Source organism: Acomys minous (assembly GCF_964271855.1).
Source record: "Acomys minous genome assembly, chromosome: 14".
NCBI lineage: Eukaryota > Metazoa > Chordata > Mammalia > Rodentia > Muridae > Acomys > Acomys minous.
This window is the reverse complement of record NC_140496.1, coordinates 6,273,868-6,293,549: the sequence shown is the minus strand read 5'-3', so window position 1 is coordinate 6,293,549 and position 19,682 is coordinate 6,273,868. Positions and strand designations below refer to the sequence as shown.

Sequence of the window (19,682 nt, the reverse complement as noted above, 5' to 3'; positions counted from 1 at the left end):
AGGGAACATGTCAAACAGGCAATGCAGGGACCCATTGCCATCTGGCTTGGGACGTGGGGCAGACAGGACTAGCCCAGGGGCTGCTAAGGCAGAAAAGCTGAGCGAGGTGACTGCCTGTCCTTCCTTGAGACAAAAGCTTGCCAATATAGAGCAATGTGAAGGGATCAGTCTCTGGAGGGGTTGGTTCGTAGGGGCCCCTAGGGACACCTGGTTATCTCTCTGTAGCTGAGGTCTCCTTGAACACTAGAGTCTGGAAGACAGGAGAAGGGCAGGCCTTACTCAGTGAGCTGGGCATGTGGGAAGTGGTGTGTTGGATGCCCAGTTCACAGGTCCAGTCAAGACTTTATTTATGGGAGACCTAAGAAAGATGGATCCAGCGAAGACTGTGAGAGCACTATGGAACACTGGTGGCAGTGCTGAGCCTCACAGTAGGTGCAGACTGGTGTGAGCCAGGAGAGGCTTTGGCCCTGAAGGTCCCTGCAGCTGTCCTGTTGTGTGTGTTTGCGGGGAAGGGACAGAGGACTCCTGGGGTCACTGGCTGTTCTGAGCAACCAATGGCAGGCATAAACAAGCCCGGACATACAAAATTTCTCTCTTCCTTTCTGGCAGTTCAAAACCCCAAAATTCCTCTCTACTTCAGGAATCTTGTTTCTTACACTGTACGCTATTCTGCTAATCTAACTACAAACTCCAACAGTTTATTTGGAGTTTGTTGGGAGGTCTCCACCTCACCTGTTATAAGTTGGGATCTTAAGTATCCAAAAGCCCAAGTGTTAAAAATCTTAGTCCCCAGGGACTCACCCTTCAAGCCTGGGACAGGGTTTCTCTGTGTAGATTACATGGGCCCCAGTGGACACTGGAGCAGGATGTAGGTTGACTCACAGTCACCCACAAACCATCAGGGTGGTGCTTTGCACAACACAATTGGGTGGTGAAGGGTGAGTGTAGAGGATAAAACAATACAGGCAGCCGGATGTGATGGTGCCATAATGCTCAGAGCTGTGGCACAGGCACTAGCCCTCTGTTTTGGGCCTGTGGAGAAGGTCAGGACTGGGGCTTCTTAAACTTTCTGCTCATAATCTCTTTGAAAGCCCAAGAAAATGTTACCCGACCTAGGTTTATAAGTACATAAAATATGCACTTAATCATGTACTGATACTATCAAGTTGATTTTTACAAAATTATTTGGAGCTGGGGCGGGGGATGTAGCTAAGGCTGGTAGAGTGTTTTCCTAGTGTTTGCTTGAGGCCTTGAGTTTAGTCTCCAGCACCACTTAAGCCAGGCGTGGTGGTGCACACCTGCAGTCCCAGACACTTGGCAATATGGTGAGTTCAAGGCCAGCCTGTGCTGTGTTACGTGCAACCCTGCGTAAATAAACTTCTGAATATGGGGTGGGAGCTGACCCCTCACAGGTCCTTTGCCTCAAGTCAGTGGCTCCCCTGAAACCAGAAGCAAGAGAAAAAGCCAGCAGAAGCCTGGAGGTCTGGGGGAGCCTCTGTCCAACCTCCCCGGGGTGAGAACCTTGTCTGAGGGATGTTGAATAAGGGTAGGTTGGATCACAACTAAGCACAGAGGATGGGCAAGGCTTAAAGCTGACAGGACTGCCGGGCGTGGTGGTGCACGCCTTTAATCCCAGCACTCGGGGAGACAGAGGCTGGTGGATCGCTGTGAGTTCGAGGTTAGCTTGGTCTACAAGGAAAGTCCAGGACAGCCAGGACTACACAGAGAAACCCTGCCTCGTAAAACTAAAAAAAATAAAAACTCTTAAAACAAACAAACAAACAAACAAACAAAAAAGCTGACAGGACTGATAAGCCCCTCCACTCCAGAGAGCAGGCCTCCTGGAAGTGGAGGCCCCGCACATTCTGAGTGAATTCGCCAGCCAGAACAGGGCCAGCCACAGCACAGCGGCGGGACTGCTCTGGTGCGCCCTCTGGTGACCATGTGAGGAATCAACAGAACTGTCCTTTCTAAACTGCTACCTTCAGACAAAACCCCTTGTCAGCTACATTACGAACAGCAAAAGTTGGCGAATATGTATGGATATGTCCATAAATGTTTTGAGAATGTGGAGGCCAACATTTAGACCTGGGGTCCCATGACCCTGGAGTGAGGGTCCTACAGTTTTCGACTTTACCTCCTCTGGGGTATTCAGGTAGACAACAGGCAGAACTCCAAACCCACAATGTTATGGAGTTGTTAGGGGCAGCTTGGGCCTTGCTGTCGTATTAATTAAACCCCTTTTCCCTGTTCTCCACTATCACTTGTCGGCTGAGTTGGCCTGCTGCGGGCGGTGACGGAGCCCATGTTGTTAGGGCTGCAAGACTCCGGCTTCTGACCCCATGTGCCTCATGTCCTGGGACGTGTGCTCCACACAGCAACAGGCTGGGCAGTTTTCAGCCAGGATAGCTGCGGGGGTGGTGGGTAGAGGGGGGGGGGCGCTTTCAGGGAAAGAACTCAGGTGAAGACTAAGTGAGAGAAGGAGAAGGAGCCAGGAGATTAGAGCAGATTGCTGGAGTTAGTTTGAGGCCAAATTGAGCAATTCAGAGCCTGAGAGAGAAGCCAGATTGAGTAAGTCAGCTGGGAGAGGAGTTTGAGCCAGAACAGCTGAGTTGAACCAGCCAGCCTAGAGCTCAGAAAGAACTAGAAAGGGTGAGTTTATTAAGCAGTAAGTCTCAGAGCATGAAAACATTCTAGGCCTAGGTTAGATTGTATGAGGGCCTGAAGCTTCCGGGACTAGGCCTAGGTTAGCAGAAGGAGGCAGGAAGCCTCCCAGACAACAATAAACCAGGAGAATAAAAGTTCCTTTTACAATACCACAACTGGTTGGCTTAAACAGTGGGCGTTTATTTTCTCACAGAGGATGAAGGTGAGCATGGCTGAATCCTCTTGGTTTGCAAATAGCTGCCTTCTCACTACTTCTTAAACGGTAGTGGTGTGTGTGAAGGAGAGGCCAACAGACACAGAGAGGGGGAGGGAGGAAGGGAGAGAGGGGAGAATGAGAGAGAGATTAAGGGAGAGAAAGAGTTGCAGCTGGGTGTTGTGGCTCAGCCTTTAATCCCAGCACTCGGGAGGCAGAGGCAGGTGGGTCTGAGTTTGAGGCCAGCCTGGTCTACAAAGTAAGTCCAAGATAGCCAGGACTCTGTTATACAGAGAAACTCTGTCTCAAAACACAGGAAGGAAGGAAGGAAGGAAGGAAGGAAGGAAGGAAGGAAGGGTTCCTTGCCTGGACTGGTGGTGAATGCCTTTAATCCCATCCCTGGGGAAGCAGAAGTGGGCAGATGTCTGTGAGTTCTAAGCCAGCCTGGGCTACCCAGTGAGACTCTCTCAAACAATATAAAGAACACCAGAAGAACTCTCTTTGGTGACTATTGTAAAGACACTAATCCTGAATCCCAGGCGCCTCCCCCCCCCCCCCCGCGCCCTTCACGACCTCTAGGAGAGGCCCTGCTTCTAAATCCATATACCAGCTGGGGTTAGGATGACATGGGAGGCATAATTCACCACATACTATCCCGACTGGCTTCTCTCAAGCACCTTTCTAGGGTTCCTCTGTGCTTGGAGCATGTGTCAGAATTTCGTTTCTTTCTGTGGCTGAATTAATGTTCCACTGTACAAATAGAGCACTTCATTCTTTCATCTGTTTATAGGCATCTGGGCTGTTTTCGCCTTCATGTTGTCAGACCCTCGAAGACAGGCAGCCCCCAACCTTCTACGCCTAAGATCAGTTCCAGCATTTGCAAGGGGCCAGTGCCGAATACTTGGTCGGTCCCCTTTCTCAAGTCAGTAGTGATGTGCAGGGGCTTAGGTTTCAAGCAGCAGAGCCCCTCTGGGTAGGAGGAGGGTGAAAGAAAAATGTTCCAATCAGTCTAAGTCCTCCCCAGGGCCAGAAAGCGCCACAGAGGCAGGCAAGAGACGCTAAACTCTCCAAGTGTCTCCCAAAATGCTTTTTCGGGAAGTACCAGGACAACGCGCAAACTTGATTTGTGCCGTCTATACCAGCTACACTCCAGCCCCCGAAACACTTTTAGTTACGCATTGATATTTAATAAGGCAACGAATCCTGTTTTCAGACCCTGGAGTGTCTGCACGAACACACCAAGAGCCTCAAAGGGCTTTCCCTACCTGGATCGCATCCAGGGTCAAGTACTACAGACTCTGCGCACGCGCCGCTAGGAGATCCGCTAGAGGGCGGGCCGACCTCGGTGGGCCTGCGCAGTAGCGCACACTCACGGAGGCGGGGCCAGCGGAGGCCGGAAAGAAGCGCGTGGAAGGCGGGGCTAGCGAGGGAAGCCCGCCGGTCTTCAGGACGGCCGTCGCGGCCTGATGACGTCGCACAATGGCCGGCCCCCGCGGGTAGTGGAGCCCGTTTGTTCCGCCCGCGTCGTGCCCGAAGCCGGAGCCAGTGAGAAGCGGAAAGGCCGAGGGACGTCCTGTCCACGCCGCCCCCACCCCAGCGGAGCCGTGGCCGCCTCCCGTCCTCGCGCCGAGGTAAGCGGGGCCGGCGGGCGGCAAGGAGGAGGCCGCCCCAGCGGCGGCAGGAGCCAGGCCCGGGAGCCCGGCGCCGCCTCCCGAGCGCTCGGGCGCGCCCCCGGCTGTGCGCAGCCGCGGGCCGAAACGCGGCCCGGGACAGCGGGCAGGCGCGCGAGCCGGCTGCGGCCTGGGACGACCCGGCGCTTTAGCGCGCCGCGGTCTGCCATGGTGAAGTTGGTTTTCGAGAAGCTGTCATTTTCCCTTCCGGGCCACTCGGCGTGGCACATGTTCGTCGCCTACAAAGGGGAGAGAAGCACGCAGGTTGGCTCGGGAGGAGGCTCGCCTGGACTGTCGACGAGCTGTACAGGGAACTTTGAGCTCTCTGGAGCCTCTTGCAACTTGCTCTCTCAACTTCAAGCGTGCACAGGTTGGACGAACCCACTGTGCCCCGTGAGGCCCCGATCTCTTGGGAAGTGTAACCTCGCCTCTTGGACTGGGAGCTCAGAGACGCCGAGTCTTTGGTGTAAAGTTAGCCAAGCAGTTGTAGTGCTGGAAGGAAATTAAACTAAGACTTGTAGGCTCGCTACTGCTAGAAATTTAGTTTGCCCCGTATACTTGACAGCTGAGTTTTCCCGGCACAAGAGTAGGTAATTGTTCAGACCCATGTGGGGATAATGAAAGAGGCCATTTGGTTCGTCTTCATCACATTATCTATCCCAAGGCAGGGGTTGACAATCAACCCCTATGCTGAATCCTATTTCCCAGCCCCTGAGAGGTGACTGTATGATATGAACCCGTAAAAAAAAAGCCCAGCCAGTTCTGGAACCAGCTCAATATGTCCCAAAGCCTGAAACCCTTCTCTAGTTGTAGGTGGGGAATGCTCAGACATTTTAAGAGAACTCTGGATTTACTTCAGAACACCCAACAGGTAAGCTCTTGCCTTGCTCATCTTTAAAGAGATACACTGTCATCTACAGACCATTTCAAAGGTGACTGCCTCCTTATCAAAGAGTTTTTGTTGCGCTTAAATTACTTTGGAATAGTGTTGGTTTTTTCTGTTTTAGTTTTTGAAACAATCCTGAAGTTCTATTATACATCGAAGCTACAAATGAGGATTTTAACCAGCATAATAGAACTTATACATCAACATAGGGTTTGCTCTGCTAAAAGTAGTTTCCCACAACTGAGCATGGTGGCCTACAGTTTAATCCCAGCACTTGGTGGAGGGGGGGGGAGCAACAGGCAAGAGGATCTCTCAGTTCAAGGCTAGCTTGGTCTACATAGTGAGTTACAGGACCTTCAGGGCTACATAGTAAGACTTTGTCTCAAACTAGAAAGTAGTCTCCCAGAAGTTGTGCTTGTATGTTATTGAACCTCCTTTGCGCAAGCCTACTTGGAACACCTTTCTCAGTAGTAAGCCATGTGAAGAAATTGGCTTCATTTAATAGTCACACCCCAGCAGCACAGTTGTGTCACAAGCCTGTGATCTCAGGACTCGGGAGGCGGAGGCAGGTGGATCTCTGAGAGTTTGAGGCCAGCCTGCTCTACAGGCTGCATTGAGAAATCCAGCCACAAAACAACACACAAAACCCAGGTTGGTAGTTCAGCAGGCCAGGCTTTTAAGTTCCTTGTAGTGGTTCCTCATGGCTCTTCCTGTGAGGAGAAGGTGACGGACTGCTCTGCTGTTAGTAGTGCAGTTGGAGTCAACTTGGCCTCCCAGAGCTGCTGCAGAGACAAGAACAGAGCACATTCCCTAGAACTCTGGTTATAGTGTTCTATGTATTAGACAACTTTATTATGTTTCTTCCTGGTGTGCAACAGGTAGCTCCTGGATTAATGGGATTTTGTCATTTATTCAACAAGCATCTTTTAGTATGTCAAATGTAGCAGGGGACAGAGAGGGTGACGGACTGTCATTCCACCTCGGAGCAGGTTTGTTACTGTGGATAGGAGGACTAAAGATTAGCTCTAAACTTCGTGAGATGGTAATATGGGAGTTCCTCGAGTAGGACTGGAGGACCCTCAATCCATTGCTTACATGTAATAGGACATTTGTTTCCCTGCAGCCAGTGTAGGGTAACACACACAGTCTCAAAACAACAGTAGCACCTAGAGAGACAGTGGGCTTGCCTGAGCACAGCTGGCACTCAAGCCATCCTGAGTCCCACAGTGATTCCTGCTCTAAAGGTAGGACTAGAAGCTTCTAAGAAATGCAGATTTGTGGTTGTCTCCGAAAGATGTTCATCTGAATGTGGCCTGCAGTAGTGCAAGTCCCAGGAGGTCACAGGGGAAGGAAAACAGTGCAGCTCCTTTTCTCAGAAAATCTTTCAGGGCCTCTGCAAGGTAACTGCACTGCCGAACCCTCCTGTGGGTGCTGATGGTGGCCACTGCAGTCTTAGAAGTGTCCTGGCAGATCCAGTACAGTGTGTGCTGTACAGGCAGCTGAGGGCCAGCCCTTTGCCAGCCTCTATCCTCCTCCTCACTCTTCAGGAGCAGGAGGAGTGTATCGGTGTTCCATCACTATGGTAAAGACCTGAAGTGGTGAGCTCATACCAAAAACGGTATACGCTGATGCAGTGGCAAACACTTTTAATCCCAGTGATCCTAGGGAGACAGAGGCAGGCAGAGCTCTGTGCGTTTGAAGCCAACCTGTTCTACATAGAGTACCAGACAACCAGGGATACATAAAGAGACCCTATCTCAGAAAGGGAGGGGCGTGACCGAGGGAGAGGGAAGGAAGGAGGGGGCGGGGGCCTTGGAGGAGAAAGAACGAAAAGGTATATTTTGCTCTCAGTTTGGTAGATTCTGGAACCTAGACTGTGTTCAGTTGGTAAGGTAGCATATCATGGCCAAAGTGTGGTAGAGTAAGATGCTGGAGAGCCAAACAAAGACTGGAGTCGTAAAGGTCTCCCATGAGGACTTACCTATTAAAAAGTTCTGCACCGGAGCTGGCTGGTGGCATATACCTTTATTTAATTCCAGTGCTCAGGAAGCAGAGGCAGCAGATCTCTGAGTTGGAGGATAGCCTGTACTACAGAGTGAGTTCCAGGAGAGCCTGCGGCTTCACAGAGAAACCCTGTCTTGGAGGGTGAGTCCCTGGGGACTAAGATTTTTAACACTTGGGCTTTTGGATACTTAAGATCCCAACTTATAACAGGTGAGGTGGAGACCTCCCAACAACCTCCAAATAAACTGTTGGAGTTTGTAGTTAGATTAGCAGAATAGAGTACAGTGTAAGAAACAAGATTCCTGAAGTAGAGAGGAATTTTGGGGTTTTGAACTGCCAGAAAGGAAGAGAGAAATTTTGTATGTCCGGGCTTGTTTATGCCTGCCATTGGTTGCTCAGAATAGCCAGTGACCCCAGGAGTCCTCTGTCCTTCCCCCCAAACACACACAACAGGACAGCTGCAGGGACCTTCAGGGCCATTCACCCTACTATTTTATGGCATGTGCCAGAAACTGACTTCACAAATCAGTAGTTGACTTTGTGTAAATTCGCCTGGAGGGCATAAAAGCTCAATGGCCATGTATACAGCACATCAGCCTTTCAGGATTCTCAAGCTAGTCACCCTGTCTTTGTGTAAAAATGATGTACCTGTGGGGAGTGTCTAGAGCATTGATATTTGGAGGGAAGAAAAGGAAAGCAGACAGAACCCACAGGCTTGTAGAGACCCTAGTTTATGCGTGGTTTGTATCAAAAAGGATTATAGTAGAAACTTTAGTGGCTGAGAATAGAACTAATTCTATCTGTCTAGCGACACAGGTTCCGTAATCGGCCTGAATGACAGTCCTGAGGTGTATGCAGTAGCCCTGTGGCCTCAGTTTCTTTACTTGGAAGGTTGAGATAGGGAGGAAGGCTCGCATGAAGGTGGCTGGAGAGGTGGCTCACTGGTTGAGAGCACTGGCTGCTCTTCCAGAGGACCTGGGTTTAATTCCCAGCACTCCCATGGCAGCTCACAGCAGTATAACTCCCAGTTCCAGGGAATCTGACACCCTCACACAGACATGCAGGCAAAACACCAGTGCACATTAAAAAAAAAAAAGCATGAGGAAGCGGGGTATAGTGGCACATATCTTTAATTTCAGCACTTGGGAGGCAGAGACAGGCAGATTTCTGAGTTCCAGGACTCCAGGACAGACTGTGTCTTTTAAAAAAAAAAAATTGAGGCGGGGCGTGGTGGCGCACACCTTTACTCTCAGCACTCGGGAGGCAGAGGCAGGTGGATCGCTGTGAGTTCGAGGCCAGCCTGCTCTACAAAGTGAGTCCAGGACAGCCAAGGCTACACAGAGAAACCCTGTCTCAAAAAAACAAAACAAACAAACAAAAAAAAAATTGAGGTGAGGGGCATGAGGGAACTTTGCAGCATTCTCAGCATACGGGAGATGTGTTGTCCCAGTAGTTGTTTAATGAAGCAGCACGTTGCTCCTGAGGGCTGCGGGAGACCTGAGCTGAAGCGACAGAACTGGTGTGAGATGGTGTTTTAGTTAGTAATCTCTTCAGGTCAAATTCAGGTGTACAGCTTAGTCATCACCAGGCACCAACTTCTAACAACCTCATGAGAAAGCTGCTCTTGTCCTCATAGTTCAGGTGAAGACACTGAGGCGTGGCAAGTTCACTTAACTTGGCCCAGGAACGTAAGCCCAGGAAGCAGGAGAACATGGATTCAAGTTTTAATTCAAACACCTCAAATAGAGGACAGCCTGCCTTCCTCTGCCAGCCTTGCTACAGTTCAGATAGTTAGTTAGGCACTCTGTCTCCATTTCTTTCTTTCTTTTTAAAGATTTGTTTATTTATGTAGATAAGCCCTCTGTTGCATGCATGCCTGTATGACAGAAGAGAGCATCAGACCGAAGAGGGCAACAGATTCTGTCACAGGTGGTTATGAGCCACCATGTGGTTGCTGGGAGTTGAACTCAGGACCTTTGGATGAACAGCCAGTGCTCATACCATAGGGCTTCATCTCAATATTTCCAAAAATGCAAAAAACTGCTTGTTAGACCTAATTTTGACTCAAATCAAAAGCAAACTAACCTCTACCAGGGCCCCAGAAAAGGGCTGTGAGCAGGCTAGGAGGTGTTGTGAGGTATACAGGAAATACTATGTTACAAGGACAGTAGCAGCTTGGGGCATAGGCTTTGTTTTCTGCAGTATCAGTTGCATGACTTGCAAATCAGGCAGGAGGTTTGGTTTTGCATAAGAATTGATTTAAAAGATAATGTTGTTTACAAGGTTGCCTTTAGCTATAAAATGCTAGAGTAGGAAATGGTTAGATTTCAAGTAGGGCATATGAGATTTGGTAGCCAGTTCAGCATGGCTGACTTCATATGGCTGCCAGGTGCTACCCCTAGGCAGCTGGGGAGATGAAGTCTCTGGGCCTCTATGGAGAAACATACCGCCTAATAAAAACCATACAAAGCAAGGGATCAGATGTTACACACCAAGGAATTTATGAGGACCTTATTGGCATACTGGAGGTGTTGCATTTGGCATTAGCCTAACTTAATTGCTGAAACTATCTACCACACACACTGGAACTTTGCACAGACTTTCTCTTGAACAGTGGAAAAGCACATCCCCTAGTCTGGCCATTGTCCTATGTGGCATTCACCCATGCCCCCCGCAGGAGTACCTTAGGCGACAAGGACCCTCACCACATTCCGCAGAGATGAGGAGCTGCACATAGCTTCTAAACTTGCCCAGATGGGTTGCACTTCACCGTGTAGTTCAGGCTGGCCTCAAACTCTTGTCTTATCTCTCAAATCCCAGGATTACAAGCTGGCATGTGTTTACTATGCCCAGGTAGGACTGACTGCTCAGTAATCCCCCTTCCTCTGCACTGATGCTAGGTGACCAGAAAAGCTTGTCTGCTGTGTATTGTTGAGTGACCTTTCATAGGTTTTTGTTTGTTTTTTGTTTGTTTGTTTGCTGGGGAGAGGGCTTTGAGACAAGGTTTTCTGCATCCTTGTCTATCCTGGAACTCGATCAGTAGGTCTACCTGCCTCTGCCGCTGCTTCTCGAGTCCTGGGATTAAAGGCATGACCCATCACTTCCTGTTGATAGATTGGTTTGATCTGTAAATTTATGTTGTGATCATTGTGTTTTATAAATGATTGGTTTTAAGTTACTTCTTTTATTGTATAGTCAGTTACACAGCAGTTTTTTGCTTGAGTCTGGGTCTCACGGAGCTATCTATGGCTAGCCTCATATTTGATGTATTAGCTGAGGCTAAGCTGGAACTCTATATCTTCTGCCTCTGTCTTCCAAGCACTGGCATTAAATGTATGTGCCACTGCACCTGGATACAAACATATTTTCTCTTATTTGCCCCCTCTTGTGTGCGTGCGTGTGCATGTGTGTGTGTGTGTCTGTCTGTCTGTGTGTGTCTGTGTCTGTGTCCGTCATAGAGTACATGGAGATCAGGTCAGAAGACAGCCTGCAGAGGTCGGGCTCTTTTTCCATGTTGGTCCGGCTTGGGTTTTCAGGCTTGGCAAGAGCCTTCACCTTGCGGGCCCATTTATTTATTTATTTATTTATTTATTTATTTATTTATTTATTTTAAGAGACAGATTTTGTTCTATACCCTAGGTAGGCCGTTGACCGCGTGTGTAGCCCAGGCTACAAGTATGAATAAGTTGTACATTTTGCTAGATACCAGACAGCTTGTGTTTCCCCAGCCTCAGAATGTAGATTCCGATGAACTCCAAACCCTCCTGCATGTTAGAGTTTACTGTCCAATGCTGACATAGAAATGCTGGCTACTGAGTGCTGGGTGTGGCATCTTTTGTTTGGTTGGTTTTTTTTGTTTTTTGAGACAGGGTTTCTCTGTGTAGCCTTGGCTGTCCTGGACTAACTTTGTAGACCAGGCTGGCCTTGAACTCACAGCAATCTGCCTGCCTCTGCCTCCTGAGTGCTGGGATTAAAGGCGTGCGCCACCACCGCCTGGCAGGATGTGACATTTTATACTTACTCTCTAACCCAGCTTAGGTGGCTACCTTTTAAAACAAGTGCAGCAGTGTACTTTTTTTTTTTTTAAAGATTTATTTATTATGTATACAGTGTTCTACCCGCATGTACACCTGCAGGCCAGAAGAAAGCACCAGGTCTCATTATAGATGGTTGTGAGCCGTCATGTGGTTGCTGGGAATTGAACTCAGGACCTTTAGAAGAGCAGGAGCAGGCAGTGCTCTTAACCTCTGAGCCATCTCTCTAGCGCCCCCCCCCTTTTTTTTTTTAAAGATTTATTTATTATGTATATAGTATTCTGCCTGGATGCCAGAAGAGGGCACCAGATCTCATAGATGCTTATAAGCCACCATGTGGTTGCTGGGAATTGAACTCAGGACCTTTGGAAGAGCAGGCAGTGCTCTGAACCTCTGAGCCATCTCTCTAGTGCCCCCCCCCCTTTTTTTTTTAAAGATTTATTTATTATATATATAGTATTCTGCCTGGATGCCAGAAGAGGGCACCAGATCTCTTTATATATGCTTATAAGCCACCATGTGGTTGCTGGGAATTGAACTCAGGACCTCTGGAAGAGCAGGCAGTGCTCTGAACCTCTGAGCCATCTCTCCAGCCCAACAGTGCACTTTTTATTGAGTTGGGCATTTGCTGTGTAACTCCAGCTCCAAGTACTGTGGTTACAGGCATGTGCCATTACACCCAGCAGAGCAAAGTACTTTCTATGAGTTGTGGAGGTGGAAAAACCAGAAAACCTTTGCTTTGATTACGTCTGGATTCATAGATATAGAAGTCTCCAAAAAAGAAAGCCTTTGGTATAAGTATATGATTTACATGTCTAAAAATACTCTTGTCGTAGTTCATGTGTACAACAGATACCTGGATAGCCTGGGTTATTTGGCTCTGGTGTCACTGGGCTCAGAGCACTGCCTTTGGAGAACATGCTGGAGGCTGGGTGGAAGGTCTGAACGAGGTCCTGGAGTCTGTATGTTAGAGAGCAGAAGAGGGGAATTGAAGAGGTGACAAGAAACATGAGAGGCAGCATAAAAAAAAAGTCTGAGCTGGAAACTGCTGCTGACCTCTGGTGCTCCCTCCTTCCTCTGTAGAAACCTTACTTTCAGAAGTCAGTTCCCAGGAATCGCAGTAGCTGTCCTTTGCAGGCCAAGACTGACGCTTCACTTCTCTTCACTGGTGCCAGGAAGAGGAAGCCCTGAGTGGAGGCTAACTATACACAGTGGGGTTGTGCCCTGCAGCTCTACTGGGAGAGCAAGGGCAGAGCAGGGCCTTCCTCCTCAGGGCAGAGGCCAGGAGGAGGGGCCCATGCTGAGTCTGTGCTGTCTGTCTTTTGCAGATCTGTGGGTCCTGATGGATGTGGCTGAGAGCCCTGAACTGGATCCTCGCTCTCCAGAGGATGAAGAGCAGCCAGCGCTCTCAGATGATGACATTCTGAGGGAAAGTGGATCCGAACAAGATTTGGATGGGGCTGGGGAGAGGGCTTCTGATTTGGAGGATGAGGAAAATGTAACTAGGGTACAGAGCCAGGAGGAGACTCACTCGGATGAGGAAGACCGAGCCAGTGAGCCCAAGTCCCAGGATCAGGACTCAGAGGCTCACGAGCTGAGCAGGGGCCCAGCGGGATCCCCATGTGAGGAGGGTGATGATGCTGAGGAGGACCAGACAAGTGACCTCAGGGATGAAGCCTCCTCAGTCACTCGGGAGCTGGATGAGCACGAGCTCGACTATGATGAGGAGGTCCCCGAGGAGCCAGCTCCTGCTGCCCAGGAGGAGGAAGCTGAGAAGGCGGGGCCAGAGGACGAGGAGGAGAAGGGGGAAGGTGCTCCTGGAGAGGAAGGGAAGCCTGATGTTCAAAGTGTGGGAGAAAAAGAACCCACAGAAGCTGCTAAGGAGAAGAAGAAAGAGGACGACGATGGAGAGATCGATGATGGGGAGATAGATGTGAGTATGGGGGAGCCGGCAAGAACCCTGGCTCTTCAGCAGCACACCTGATCCGGGGGAAGTGAGCTCAGCTGATTTTCAGGCTCCCTTGTTCCTAAAGAGGTGGTTCAGTGGTGGACTGGGCAAAGTGAGAGCTGGTGTTGAGGCAGGAAAGGAAGTGTTCACAGTGGAGAATGGGAGGTGGATTCATGCAGAAAACCCCTGAGTGAAAGCTTCTGTCGGTTAGGAACACAAGACGCAGTCTTTAGATCTGGCCTTCACATGGAGTCCTGAGTGTGGAGGTCAGGGTTTCTTTGCAGACAATTCTGTTGTAAGAATTTGAACTTGGAGGTTTTGGGAGACACAGCCCAAAGTTCAGAGCAAATGAGCCATCTGAAGAGTCTCAGAAAGAGACTGCTCATCTGAGTTACTCTGGTGGAAGATAAGTTAAACATCTCTGGGGTGATCCAGGTACAGGGCACCACTATCTGGGGACCCCGGATTCCCACATGTACCATCCCTGTAGCAGCTATTGCTGCATCCAGGTAATTTTAAGGTGTCCTGGACTGAGGGTGACTTTGGCCACACAGGGTAGTTGCTAGTACGGCCTGGTGTCCCAGCCGTAGAGTAGACCTGAGCAGGTGGGATATGTACGGCTGCAAGCATGTAGTATTAGTGCAAGCATGTAGTATTAGGTGCTTCGCCGCCTCTCCCAGCTGTGTAGTAAGTGGTCTCCTGAGTTAACTTGCTCAGTTCCCCCTTGTGAAGGGCTTGGTGTGCAGATTTTGTTTTGTCTTCTATGCTTCCACTATGGGGAAGTTGAGCTCTACCTCAGGGTTGGTAAAAGGAAAAAGATGTTCAAGTTGAGAGTATGTTTTAGGTGTGCCTGGTCACATGGGGTTGAAGTCTTCATAGGAATTATGGAGGGCCTTGGCCATAGGAGCACTGGTAACTCTAACTTGTCTTGTGGCTGTGCACAGTGGGGAAATGGATTGAACCAAGTCTGCCCTAGACAGCACCCATGGTCTTGGTGTGCTGGTTTCCCTTGGGTACAGTATATGGGATGAATCTGACAGTCTACTCTCGAGCCTAATACAGGTCTACAATGTGTTTCTGTTTTGCCTACTCTGTGTGCTGCCCCCATGTGAATGTTCCTGCACTCCATTGGAAGCAGCGTGCTACTAAAAGACCCCAACCTAGCATCCTTCAGTAACAGGAGAGGCTTCCCCCACGAGAGGCAAGCAGTGTTCAGCTGCCAAGGATATGAAACACTTGGTTTATACACTTAGTGTACATAGTAGTGAAGACCACAGTGTGCCCACTGCCTGCTCACAGCTGATAGAAACAAAGCGAAGCTCTGCTCTGGCATGTCTAGGGGAGCCCACCATTCCCACAGTTCTCTTCTGAGGTTATAGGTGAGCAGGAGACCATCTGTTGTATAAGTGGGCTTTTAAGATTGGGAAACCTGAGGTGAGCTGGTGAGACATAGCTGTGGAAAGATGGCTGCTCCCCATGCCCGGTTCTGTGCTTATGGCCTAGTGAAGAGGTGTGGTGGGCAAAGTGGGCCGGCTCACCTCCAGATGACTGTCCTCTGTTCCAGGATGATGACTTGGAGGAAGGCGAAGTGAAGGACCCCAGTGACCGGAAGGTGAGGCCTCGCCCTACCTGCCGATTCTTCATGAAAGGTAACTGCCTGCCTCTGGCCTTTTGCGGCCATCTGTGTGTGGCCTCTCCTTTCCTAGGGCGTGTGGTACTTGACCCTCACCTGGGCCCACTGTTCACGTCAGCAAGGCTTCATGAGGCTAGACCACAAGAGGTGGTGCTAAACAGTAGGCCTTTTTACTGGGCCATCATCACGTTAAAAACTGCCTTGGAGGAGAGTCCCTTGGTGATTGATTTTACCCTGCAGGTTTCAGGCCCACTGTTTACAACAGACCCAAGGCTGCAGCAGACAGTGGCAGTTGTTTCTGTAAGGACAGCTATTCCAATGTTAGCATTCCCTACCTCTGTAAGAAAGAATCACTTTTTACAAGATGGGTAAAAAGCAGGTCTTGTATTTGGGGGTGGCATTGACAAGGCTAGGTATAGCCTTTGAGAGACATTCCTGCAAAAGCCTACTGCAGTTAAGTAGCTTCAGCAGGGCAGTTGAGTCTTGCTTACTGATCGGGACTGACCACATTACAAGTAATATGATGCCCTGGCTTTGCAGAGCTGGGGGTAGAGGGTGGGGTGGGATCAGAAGTGGAATTAAGAGTCTGTAGTCTAGAGGCAGGTGGATTGCTGTGAGTTCGAGGCCAGCCTGGTCTACAGAGTTAGTCCAGGACAGCCAAGGCTACACAGAGAAACCCTTTCTCGAAAAAAAAGAAAAAGAAAAACCAAAAAACCTTAAAAGAGTCTGTAGTCTGTAAGACTTGCTTGGACGTGCCACAGTGGTTTGGGTATATTTCTGTTGAGCATTTCCATGGACAGATAGGAAGGTGTTTTCTCCTGTGCGTGGGTGTCTTTGCTCGCCGGCCGGCCTGTGTGTGCAGTCTAAGTTCACAAGAGCTTCCTGTACTTCTCTTCCAGATGTGACACCATTGTCCACTCTTCTTCCACCAATACCAAATTCCATACCACTCAGAGGCCAGGTTAAAGGTACAAAATACCCTGTGTTCACTCTCTGTTGTGCCTCACAGTCCCCTGCGCCAGAGGCCAGACCTCTTTCTTTCTCCTAGATCCGGAGCACAGCTGGGACACCAACAGGGAGGAGGCTTGAGGGGAGAGCTGCTATGGCCCTTCCCTCCTCAGTGCCATTAGAGCCTGGGAGGAGACACAGGTTGAGGCCATGGCACTGTCCTTGAGCATCAGGGACTTCCGAAGGTGGGCAGTGGAATCCTGTCCTGTTCGTGGGAAGGCTGTGCCCAGGAATGACCCACACACTGCCCTTGCCCTAAGGCCGAGAGATGCCCTGATGATGGGCTAGTCGAGCAAATCCTGCTCAGGCTCACTTCTCTGGGATTATGCTCTTGGGATCCCCACTGAAAAGAGTTGGCCCATCTAAATTGCACAATCGATTGTGTACACTGGGGGTGGGGTGCAGGGCAGTGTGCAGACTTGTGTGGTGTGTGCACATGATACCCACACACTTGTGTACTTTGGTGACCTTCACTTGACATTGCTCCAAGCACCCTAAGAATGAAGGGCTGTGATTCTGCATCTTCGTTCTTAAAAGCTCTGATATTTAACGCGCTGGTATTTCAAGACACATAAGTGCAGGTAGAAGACCCTTTTCAAGTAATGGCATGAGGAATAAGTGCAGGCATCCCCTTCTGATGAGTAGATTACAGCAGCAGAGGCCTGTATGCGTGTGAATCTGTACTTGGTTCTCATTGGTACTGCTCTGACTGCAGCACAATGCCTCTGCAGTTCAGAAGCTTGCCAGCTGCGTGGGACAGGCCAACATCAGCACGAGTCTCAGAACTTACTGAGCACAGAACAGATGAAATCAATGCATTGAACACACACACCAGCTCTTTGAGGGACATCTGCATACACTGGGATAGGAGTGTTACCTTAGTCATCACACTGGCTGGGCACCCCTGCTTATAAGTTGTGTTTGGGTTTCCATGAGTGAGGCCATGCCATGGGGAGGTTTCTGCAGTCAAACGGGAAGCGTTTAGGTGAGTGTCTCAGAGTTTCTATTGCTTTGATAAACATCATAACCAAAAGCAACCTGAGGAGGGGTGGGTGGGATTTCAGTTTACAGTCGCACATCATAGTCCATTATGGAAGGAGGAGGGGCAGGGATCTGGAGGCAGGAACTGAAGCAGTGGCCGTGGAAGCACACTGCTTACTTGCTTGTTCCTTTGCCTTTTTCTCTCTGCTGTCTTACACACCCCCAGGACTGCCTGTTTGGGGTGATACCACCCACAATAAGCTGAGCCCTCCGTCTCACATAAATGACTTAAGTAAGAAAATGTCCACAGCCTTGCTTGCTTACAGGCCACTCTTGAATCTTGTTGGGCATTTTTCTCAATTGAGGTTCTCTCTTCACAAATGACTCTCGGCTTTGTCAGGTTGACATAAAACTAGCCAGTACAGTGATATAGACAGTAACTTTTCTGGGGTGTTTTTAATTGGTGCTTCCTTTTCTCTCATCCCATTATGATATGCAGAAGGAAAGAAAGTGATATAACTTACAGTTCTCTGGGATGGCTTTGCCATTATTGGGAGAATTTTTTTTTTCTTACCTGCAAGTCATAAGCTTGGTGTTCAGTTGAAGTCAGCTGATTGATCACCCTTTTGATAGGGCTGGAGAGAGATCTTAGCAAGGTGCTGCTCTCAGAGGAGCCAGGCAGTGGACAGCTAGACAGAGCCCCAGCTCTAGGGGTTCTGACACCCTCTTTTGGACTCTGCAGCCATTGCACTCACACACAAATAAAGCTTTAGCTGGACATGGTGGTGCACACGTTCTGTTTGTTTTGTTTGAGACAGGGTTTCTCTGTGTAGTCTTGGCTGTCCTGGACTCGCTTGGTAGCCCTGGCTGGCCTCACAGTGATCTGGCTGCCTCTGCGTCCCAAGTGCTGGGATTATAGTTGTGCACCGCTGTGCCTAGCCTAGTGCACACTTTTAATCCCAGCACGTGGAAGGCAGATCTCTTTAATGCCAGGCCAGCCAGGGCTACAAATACTGTCTCAAAAAGAAAACAGTAACAGGGAATGTTACTTTAGAAATAAAACAAAGCTTTCTGTTTTTAGTTTTTGGTTTTTCAAGACAGGGTTTCTCTGTGTCACTTTGGCTATCCTCAACTCACTCTGTAGACCAGGCTGACCTTGAACTCACAGAGATCCACCTACCTCTGCTTCCCAAGAGCTTAGGATTACACGCGTGCGCAATCACACCCAGGGTTTTTTTGTTTTGTTTTGTTTTAAGATTTATTTAATATTTATACAGTATTCTGCCCACATGTGTCCCGGCTCACCACAAGAAGGCACCAGATCTCATTACAGGTGGTTGTAAGCCACCGTGTGGTTGCTGGGATTTGAACTTGGGATCTTCGGAAGAGCAGCCAGTGCTCCTAAACCTCTGAGCCATCTCTCCAGCCCTTGTTATTTGTTTTTAAGCTTTCTGTATTAGCAAGGATATGGGCATACTGGAACCCTTGCATACTGCTGATGGGAAAATAAAATGAAAGTCTGGCAATTCCTCAAAAGGTGAAGAATAGAATAGACTGGCTGTGTGGCTGAGCAAGTGTCTTAGTTACTTTTCAGTTGCTGTGATGAGACACCATGACCAACGCAACTTAAGAAAAAAAGAGTATTGGGGGCTTACAGCTTGAGAGGATGAGTCCATGAGCAGATGGCAGAGAATGATGGTAGGCAGGCATAACTCTGGGGTAGTACCTAAGAGCTTATATCCTTCAAGTAAGAGGCAGTGAGGGAAAGAGAGAGGCACTAACCAGGAATGGTACTGGCTTTTGAAATATGCAAGTCTGGGGGCTGGAGAGATGGCTCAGCGGTTAAGAGCACTGACTGCTCTTCCAGAGGTCCTGAGTTAAGTCCCAGCAACCACATCGTGGCTCACAACCATCTAGAATGTGATCTGATGCCCTCTTCTGACCTACAGGTGCATATGCAGACAGTACTACATACATAATAATAAATAAATCTTAAAAAAAAAAAAAAAAAGGAAAAGAAATATAAGTCTGCCCCTATGACACACTTCCTAATCCTTCCCAAACAATTCCACCAACTGGAGAGCAAGCATTCAGATATATGAGCTTCTTATTCAAACGACCACACTCCAACCATTCCCTAGCCCCGTATGAGTTGTGGCAATATCATAATGCAGAATGCATCTGATTCACCTTAAAAAATCAACACTAGTCTTTTACTGCCTCAACACAGTCTAAAGCAGCAGTTTTTAACATGTGGGTTGTGACCCCTTCGAGTCACATACCAGATATTTACATTAGGATTCATAATAGTATCAATACAGTTGTGAAGTAGCAATGAAATAATTGTAGTTGTGGGTCACCACAGCATTAGGAACTGCATTAAAGAGTTGTCGCATTAAAGGAAGGTTGAGAACTGCTGCATAGTCCTATGTTTGCTGTCAAAGAGCGTAGTTGGCTCTGCCCTTCCAGGTTTGCTGGCTGCAGCACCTTCTCTTTTCTTGGGTTTGTTCCACTCCCTATCTGTGCAGCTCTCCGTGACAGGTGCCCACAGCTCTGGTACCTCCAGCATCCTGGGCTCTCCAGCACAGTCCAGGCTTCACAGTCATGTAACGGCCTCTCCTGGCCTCCATGCTGGAGCTCACCTACCACACGCCTGGC

At 49.1% G+C, this 19,682-nt stretch overlaps 1 protein-coding gene across 5 annotated transcripts in view; it reads left to right on the top strand.

The window, feature by feature from the left end:
- The first annotated feature begins 4,333 nt into the window (after nucleotides 1-4,333).
- Nucleotides 4,334-19,682, top strand: part of ZC3H18 (zinc finger CCCH-type containing 18) — a 46,874-nt gene continuing 31,525 nt past the window's right edge. For 2 of the 5 annotated variants that reach the window (XM_084755984.1, XM_084755982.1), the window contains exons 1-4: nucleotides 4,334-4,491; nucleotides 12,783-13,387; nucleotides 14,967-15,051; nucleotides 15,935-16,003. In XM_084755984.1, the coding sequence (XP_084612110.1) occupies nucleotides 12,797-13,387; nucleotides 14,967-15,051; nucleotides 15,935-16,003 (745 nt within the window). In that variant the 5' untranslated portion in view covers nucleotides 4,334-4,491; nucleotides 12,783-12,796. Of the gene's footprint in view, nucleotides 4,492-5,337; nucleotides 5,402-12,782; nucleotides 13,388-14,966; nucleotides 15,052-15,934; nucleotides 16,004-19,682 lie in introns of all 5 variants that reach the window. The other 3 variants (XM_084755981.1, XM_084755980.1, XM_084755983.1) reach the window with 3 other exon arrangements.